The sequence below is a fragment of the Salvia miltiorrhiza genome, chromosome 2 (genome assembly GCF_028751815.1).
Source record: "Salvia miltiorrhiza cultivar Shanhuang (shh) chromosome 2, IMPLAD_Smil_shh, whole genome shotgun sequence".
Lineage (NCBI taxonomy): Eukaryota > Viridiplantae > Streptophyta > Magnoliopsida > Lamiales > Lamiaceae > Salvia > Salvia miltiorrhiza.
In genome coordinates this window covers 19746938-19755651 of record NC_080388.1, presented here as the reverse complement: position 1 = coordinate 19755651, position 8714 = coordinate 19746938, and the positions used below count along the sequence as shown (strand labels likewise).

Below are 8714 nucleotides of genomic sequence, written 5' to 3'. Positions count from 1 at the left end.
AGCACAAAAAGAAAGAGAACTTTTTCGAGACCTTTAAGAAAAAGGATCTAGTTCAATTAGAACCTAATCAGATACAGATAGTTCTTGCGAACAACCTGCTCTGATACCAATTGTTAGGTCCAGAGGGTCTCGAATAGGTGTATGGGGGGAGGGGAAATACACCTATGGGCTATTTTTCAAATTCCTCAATCAGAGGGATCTCAGTCAGAGATCAAAACGAAACCTTGCATGCAAACAAAGACGCCTGTTTTACAAAAATCAGTTTTGACCAAACAGGGTTGACGACTGATACTGAAACCTCTTCAGTAAAGAGTTATCAGTTAAGTTGTTGGAAGTTAACTGATGCACGTAAGGGCTTCAGTCGTGTTTGCTAAGACAGAGATGATAACACTCTTCCTGACTATCAAAAGATAGATCAGTCAGACTGATATCATACGCAGCGGAAATTAAACTTAGTTTCGCAATAGCCTCGGTGGAGCACGTTGTTGGTTGTTAGGTTACTCTTTGCAGTTAATCAGTGTTCAGTTTATCAATTGAAATAACACAAGTAAGAATGTAAAACTGAAAGCTGACAACACAGAGACTTTTACGTGGTTCGGAAAAAACCCTTTCCTACATCCACGGTTGGTTGATCAGACCAACAATCCACTCCGCAAGTGCTTAACAGGTGCACTGCTAACCAAACCGTGTGCTTGCCGGGTGCACACAACCGTACCACTGAAGAAAACCCTTCTTCAAGACCCACGCTTCACTCGCGTCGGATTTCTCTGCTCAGCACAACCCGTGCTAAGACTTCTCACTCAGAGTTAGATTACCTTCCTGAACTCCGAATCACTCAAACACTCTTTTGGGAGGGAGGTTTGCACGAGTGCCAACTTCACTACCAAGAACAAGTTCTTTGAAACAAGTTTGACCTTTGGCTTCTGGGTAAACAGAGGTTTGCCTAAGGTCTAAGAGAATGTGTGTGATAAACATGCATTTTTACCTCTTGGTGTGTCATTTTTGATGTTTAGTTATGAGGATTTTGTGTGTTTGTTGATTTATTTGAGCTTATATTGGTTTATAGTCAAGAACTTGTCACTTGCTTGTTGTTTGAACGAATTTTCAGATATAATGAAGCAGAATTTGGAAGAATTGGATGAAATACAAGTTGTAGTTCGTCTCGATAGGAGTTCGTGAGCGCAAACGGATTGTAAATCGGAGATCGGACGAAGGAGAACGAGCCAAAACAAAATTGCTGCGCAAAGCTGTCAGAGCTCGCGCGGTCGGCTCGCGCGGCCGCATGCCACGGCCGCGCGACGGAGCAGATTTTGCTGGAAGACCGCGCGGTCCAGGCGCGCGGCCGCGCGAGAGGCCGAGTTTTCGCCCAAAAGTCCGTTTTTCAGCTTTTTACGCGATTTTTGGGTATTTTTGAGTCCTACTTGACCTAGGGCATATAAATACTCCCCAAGAACTTATTCTCTGAACCTTTTATCACTTTATATCATATTTTACTTTTCCTGAGAGCTGGGAGAGACGGAGAACAGAGCAAGAACAAGATTGAAGATTCTCGATTTCAATACGGTTTTTCATTGTTAAATGTTTATTTGTTTTATTGAGAATTATATTCTAGTTCATATGTCTATGTGTGGCTAGAATCCCTTTTTCCCAGGGTTTAGGGAGTAGACATGATTTGAATTTCTGACTGTTTGATTCGATTAATTGAGACTGTTATTCCATTTTATGTTCTTGTTATAATTGTTTGCTTTATTGATTGGCCACCAATTTAGCATAATCATAGGTTTTAATTTGAGATCGGGAGATGATAATTATTACCTGAACTAAGAACATAGAACACATATATTTAATTCTAAAGGGAATTGATATTTGTGAGGGCGTTAATCCTATGAGCTTTTAGGAGTTGCATGTTAGAAGTGCGATCCGGGGACGGTAGCCTTGCATGTAATCAACGGTTTGTATGCCACGTGAGTGGGTATAGACTAATTTTGAGATTGCCTTAGGAATCATCTTATTAATTAAATTGAACATGTTAGTTAGGAGAATCTGTTGAAACCTTTGCCTTGGGAAATCTTCTCTTATCTGTTTCTCTGTTTCGCAGCTTGATTTATTTTCTTTCCTGCTGTTTATTTATTTTGTTCTTTAAAACAAAACTCTTAATTTCGTTTGTCCAAATAGAGTAGAATAATTTAGGACAGGAATTGGTTAATTCAGTCTCTGTGGAATACGACCTTGCTTACTACTGTACACAATTGCACCCGTACACTTGCGGCGTGTTAATAAAATAGCGAACAAGTTTTTGGCGCCGTTGCCGCGGATTGATTTTTATCTTATTATTAAAATAAAAATTTTATAAAAAGAAAAAGAAGAAACCTAAACCCTTGAAAGCACAGAGAAGCAAACTAAGGGCCGAGCCTCATTAAAACCTCAGAATGAGGAAAAAGAGTACTCGTCTACTAAAAAATAACACAAACTGTGAGGGAGCGGAAAGAAACGACCTCAGAGACTCCGGCCTAACCATTGTCCCTAGATCGTCTCGGCTACCCATCACAGAAACAAAACAAAGAAAAAAGAAACGAAAAGAAATCGTAAACAAAAGCGAGCAAAAACTCCAAAAGAAGACCCAAGCCAAGAAACTACTTGAACACCAAAAGAGCTGCAAACTACGAAGAAGCTTCAAGCCATTCCCATCGAAAAGCTGCATGCTCTAACAAGAGCGAGATACGGTGCATCAACGACCAAAACTCACCGCACTCAAAAGCTCGACGCCAATCTTTATAAGTCCCGCCGGCGGAGCAACCAAAAGAGGCCGAACTCTCCAGCCCCAGCCTTGAGCTCACCCAAGAACTGAAAAAGAGCTCGAGATCAGCCCACCAAAACCAACCAGCAGTCATGAAATCCACAGCAAAACCAAACCCCCAACTGTATGACGAAAGACCCCAGAGAAAAAGCTCATCCGAACTGAGAAGAAGCTCCTGCCACTCCCTCGAAACAACCAAATTAAGCCAATAACTCGGCCCAGACCACTGCCTCACCAGCCAAGTGAAAGCAAAGCAACCTAAAAAACAGAGAGCTCGACCTCCATTCCCCCGAAAAGACCAAACCCAGCCATCACCACTCGAAAAAGCAATGACAACGCTCTTAGAAGAGCAAGTAGCAGCGTATCTATGACCAAAACTCGCTGCTCTAAAAAAACCAGCCAAATCAACAGTCAAACCGTTGAGCACGAACTCGAAAAAAAGCAACCCACCAAGTGTTCGAGAAAAAGCCTCTACGAACAGCGGCTGAGAGGCCACCATTAAACCACCCGTCGAAGATGGCTATGAGTCGAAATGTCACTGCGAGTAGCATCCTTAATAATATCAAGCTCAAACGGCCACCATCCTTCCGGCATCGAGTTGTGCGCAAGGATGTCGGCCACTTTATTTCCCTCTCTAAAGATATGCGTAGTATGCACCTGAAAACTCTTAAGAGTATCTAAAACCATATCCCACAAAGCGGCGAATCTCCAAGGCACAGTCGCAGATCTAGAATGCAGCAGCCTTACAATGTAGGTAGAGTCCGATTCAATCCACAAACGATTCCAACCTCGAGCGTTAGCAATTTGCACAGCAGTAATAACCCCGAGAAGCTCCGCTTTGAAGGCATAACCGAGACCCCCTTTGATATGGAAACAACCCCTGACCGAACAACAAGCGTCTCGAAAAACACCTCCTGCCGCAATTTGCCCCGGCGCTCCAGAAGCGGACCCATCAGTATTTACCTTCATCCAGTTCGTGGTCGGAGGCCACCAATAAATATTAACAAAAGTAGGCGGAAGAGCCACCCGTGGCTTAACACCAATCTTCCGAAGAATAAGCAGATCCGAGCAAGTGTTACTCATGTGGCCAAGACTTTTGAAATTATTCTCCAACTCTGTAAAAGACGATTTGATAAAAACAAGGATACTCTTGGGATTAAAAATCTTATCTTCAAAAATACATTTATTTCTGTGAGTCCAGATGACCCATATCAGAGTAAGAATCCCCGCCTTCCAAAAACACTCGACTTGAGAGCTAAACTTTTTATTCCAAGCAGAAACTAAAAAGCTATGAATATCCGGCGCATCCAAATCCAAATTTTGATCAAACCAACCCAAGAAATCACGCCAAACATGTTTAATTCGAGCACACTGCCAGAAAATATGATCCATCGATTCGAGATCATTGAAGCAGAAAACACAGTGATTCGGCATAATGAGACCATGTTTAATAAGCCTATCAAACGTAGGCATCCTGTTATGAAGAATGCGCCAACAAACCAACGATCTCCGAGACGGAATATTACTCTCCCAAATCCACTTACCCCAGCTCACGTGAGGAAAACTATGGCAGTGATGAGAAAACGCTAAAGCAGAGGTGACATTCCCATGCAAAGACGGTTTCCAATAACGAACATCCTCGCTCTCTCCCATCGGTAAAAGAAGAATATCACAAACAACATCAGGAAAATTGTCCAAAAAAGCTTGAGTGAAGTGCCATATTCCTTCAAAGTAGAAATCGGCCACAGAATTGGTCAAAAAGTCGTGCATATAGCCAGGAACCCTGCATTTCTCAGCAATCTTGTACCCAAGCCAATCATCCATCCAGAAATTGGTGAGATATCCCTTCCCAATAGCACAAAAAGAATTCCTAATAAGAGGCAAAATTTCACTTCTGAGCCCCATCCAAACGGAGGAGGGAGTGACAACCACTTTTGGAAAACCAAACGCTTTAAGATAACGAGCCCTCATGATGTGAAACCCAAAATCTTGCCCCTTAATAACGCTCCAAGCACGTTTCATGAGAAAGCTTTTATTCATAGTAGAAAAAGAGCGAATCCCAAGGCCACCCTCCTCCTTAGTCGCACACATCCTGGCCCAAGCAACAGTGCAAGCATGTCGTTTATCAGCATCCCCCGACCAAATGAAATTTCTGCATTTGGCATCCAACTCTTTGATGAGCGACTTCGGCCATCTGTAAATCATCATAGAGTGCGTGAGAGAACTTTGAATGACCGACTTCACCAGGCAAACTCTTCCAGCCATGGACAGGTGACGACCCCTCCATTTAGAGAACTTCTGGACAATCTGGTCATGAATACTCCTGAGGTAAGAAGCACGAATTCGCCCAAAGAAAAGAGGGACACCCAAATACGTAAAAGGAAGGGAACCTCTCCTGAAATTGATCTCTCTTTCAATCTCACGACGCAAACCAGAAGAAATTTTATCAGAGAAGAAGATGTTGGATTTCTCAGGACTATAAATTTGACCGGACAAACCCCCATAGAAGTCCAAAATATTCCTGATGGTTTTCGCATTCTCCACGGAAGCCCTACAAAAGACAAGAATATCATCGGCATATAGAAGATGAGTTGGAAAAAGGCAGCCCCGAACCATCTTCATAGGCGTAAGGTGACCAGAAAGTCACACAATTGTGAAACAGCATACTCAGAACATCTTCCGCAATGCCAAACAAAATCGGAGACAAAGGATCTCCCTGCCTCACCCCTCTCGAACACGCGAAGTACCCATGATTACCACCATTATATCTGATGGAAAGTCTAGCCGAACGAAGCAGAATCTCAACCCAAGAGATAAACTGATGAACAAAGCCGCCAACTCTCAGAACAGCCAAGAGAAAATCCCACCTGAGGGTGTCGAAAGCCTTTTTTATGTCAATTTTGCACGCCATATTTTGGCCACCAGAAGTCCTTTTCATGCAATTAATACCCTCCGAACCAAGCATGATGCAGTCGTGAATCGAGCGGCCACTAATGAACCCAAATTGGTTCTTCGTTACATACTTCGCCGCCACTATACTAAGCCGAGTGGCTAAGATTTTGGGAATGATCTTATAAAAGAAGTTAGAAAGGACAATAGGGCGGAGATCCATCACCGAATTGACCACCTCCTTTTTAGGTGAAAGCACCATGACGCTAGCATTGCAGCCAGTGGGAAGGTAGGATTTTCGAAAAAACGTTTGAACGGCACACCAAATATCCTTTTTAATCACGCTCCAACAAGTTTGGAAAAACTTCCCAGTAAAACCATCCGGGCCGGGCGAACTGCTCGCCTCCATACCGAAAACCGCAGCAGTGATCTCGTCTTCATTAGGCACTCTAATGAGCAAACCATTATGAACGTCATCCACCACCGGATCAATAACCCACTCAATTGCCGCCATCTCCAGATCATCATGATGTTCTTCCTGGAAAAGTTTCGAGAAATAATCCACAATATGATTGCTAATAATATTCTGATCATAGACCATGCTATCCTCGATAGAGAGATGAGAGATCAGGTAAGGCTTCTTCTTGTACTTAAGCATTGTGTGAAAGAAATTAGTGTTTTGATCACCATCCTTAAGCCACTTCACTCTGCTTTTCTGCTGCAACAGACTGCTCTTCCTAGAAAGAGCCACATTAATCCTAGCTTGAATCTCCACTTCCCTGTCAAACAGAGCCTCCGTATACCCATGAATAGCAATTTGATTCTGCACCTCCATCAGCTCTCTTTGACTATCGTCCATCATCCTCTCAACTCTGCCAAAGACGCTTTTATTCCAATCTTTCAGAACATTCCTAAGCCTTTTTAATTTAAACATGACAGTATAAATAGGGCAATTGCTGTCCACCCCCTGGGACCAGGAAGCAGCCACCGTATCAAGAAAAGTCTCATGAGTCGTCCACATATGAAAAAACCTTAAATGCCGAGGACCCTGCTGCGAATTCTTAACGCACCTCAGAAGAAGCGGGGAATGGTGAGAAGTAATTCTCGGAAGAGCCTGAGTATAAGTAGAGTCCCAAAGGTTCGAAAAATCCTCAGAGAACAAGCCACGATCAATTTTGGACTCCACATGGGTCGGCATAAAGCGACGACCAGACCAAGTGAATCTTAACCCGACAGCCGGCGGTTCAATAAAACTCGTAGCCTCAATAAAATTACAGAACTCTTGACAAGACGTCACACTAGGAAGACAAGCACTGCTGCGCACATGAGCGCCTTTCACCGCGTTGAAATCTCCCATGAAAACTGTAGGACCCTGAATATGATCAAGTAAATCAATCCACAGGTGACGTCTGTCAATATGCGTGCTGGCCCCATGCACAATAGCAAACTTAAAATCCATGTTACTCCAAGAGCAGTCCAAAATGACAGCCTGCTCAGAGGAAAAAATAACATTAGTAATCAGATCAGGATGGCCAAAACACCAGATATTAGACCTTTTTCCCACTCTGCGATTTTGATGCAGAGGAATGAGATTTAAAGAATTCCAAAAAGCAGTAGGGATTTTATGAAACTTAGCTTTCGGTTCCAAAATTCCCATAATAATGGGATTGAAAGAGCGACAATGCTCTTTAAGAATCAGTTTAGATTCATCCGAGAGGCCCCGAACGTTCCAAACCAAGCAATTCATGGCAAACTAGGAATGTCTCGTGGCTTGGGCATCGCCCAACTCCACTTCAGCAGCCCAACTTTTCGCAGCAACATTATCCATAGTTCTAGCCTTGGAATTGTTGCTAGGTAAAATAGCATAACCAGTTGGCTTATGACCCCTATCAATAGCAGTCTCCAGCTTTTTGTTTATATATTCTTCAGCTTTTGAAGCTTGCTTCAACTGTTCCGTTCTCCGCAGTCTTCCCTTGATGCTTTCATCCATATTTACATGTTTTTTCACTGCTTTTCCCGTAAGACGACCTCTTTTTTTTTCCGTAACAGGAGCCTCCGCCAAAGGGTTAAGCACTTCCTGAGCCACTCTATTAGTCTGGATCACCGCCTCCATTTTCTGTATCCTGGTGTCTTCCTGAGTCGGCGCCTGCTGGTTATGGGGCATGAGTATCTCGCACGTTTGGTGAAGTCTCCTCAGTTACCGTAATCTGCTGGTTATTGGGTTGAGTATCTCGCCCTTTCGGTGAACTCTCCTCAGCTACCAAATTGCAAGGGACGAGGGCCTGATTGATAAGGTCAGGACCTCTGAATTCCTCTTCCTGCATATTCTGCTCTTCCTCTTCAGAAAAATCTTCCTCAGAATCCTCAGAATGGACCTCCCCATCTTCCAAATTCAGAGCTTCGAAAGAGTTACCAGAAGTGTGTATATTTTCCACCGCTCTAGGCTTCCAACTCTTGGGAGGCTTTTCCACAATCTCCGAAGGCTTGTTATTCTCAACCGCCTTAGCTCCATGCTGCCGATCTCCAACTCTCTTATCCATCTTTTTACATTTCTCCACGGAATGGCCGGTAATCTTGCACTTGTTGCAAAAAAGAGGAAGTTGTTCATATCCAAACTCCACATAGAAAGGCCCATCATCACAATTTATTAGCAGATTCTCTATAAGCGGAAGCCTAAGATCAATTTCAATTAATATCCTCGCGAAATGGCCAAATTCTCCAACTGCCGAAGCGTTATCAACCCAAATAGGCAATCCAAGGTGTCGTCCTATCCCCGTAATTATTTTCGGATGCCAACACTCCACCGGTAAATTATAAATACGAACCCAGACTTGACAAAGAGAGGAAATCTCACGATAAGGATCGAAATTCTTCACCCAATCTCTCAATCTCATAGTTCCAGTAGATAAGTCCCAGACCATATGAGACTTCGCCTTAGCTTTGTCTTCAGCAGAGTTAAACTTACATGTGTAAAATCCCTTACTCATGGGAATGAGGTGCCAGCTTCCCAAAATTTGCCAAAGTTCTT

General features: G+C 43.2%; 1 protein-coding gene across 1 annotated transcript; it reads right to left on the bottom strand.

Annotated features, from left to right (window-relative positions):
* Positions 1-3295: 3295 nt before the first annotated feature.
* LOC131008105 (uncharacterized) lies at positions 3296-7799 on the bottom strand. Its single transcript, XM_057935004.1, has 3 exons — positions 7479-7799; positions 5458-7175; positions 3296-5348 (listed from the first exon to the last, which is right to left on the bottom strand). Exons 1-3 carry the CDS (start codon positions 7797-7799, stop codon positions 3296-3298), a joined length of 4092 nt encoding a protein of 1363 aa, XP_057790987.1.
* Positions 7800-8714: the final 915 nt, after the last annotated feature.

What these genes read in the sequence shown, in the direction of transcription:
- LOC131008105 (XM_057935004.1), bottom strand. Translation starts at nt 7,799, where the DNA reads ATGGAGGCGGTGATCCAGACTAATAGAGTGGCTCAGGAAGTGCTTAAC. An exon ending in CGAAAAGTTGGGCTGCTGAA is followed by an intron (nt 7,176 to 7,478) that starts GTGGAGTTGGGC and finishes TCCTCTGAGCAG; the next exon opens with GCTGTCATTTTGGACTGCTC. An exon ending in GAAGATGTTCTGAGTATGCT is followed by an intron (nt 5,349 to 5,457) that starts GTTTCACAATTG and finishes TGTCTTTTGTAG; the next exon opens with GGCTTCCGTGGAGAATGCGA.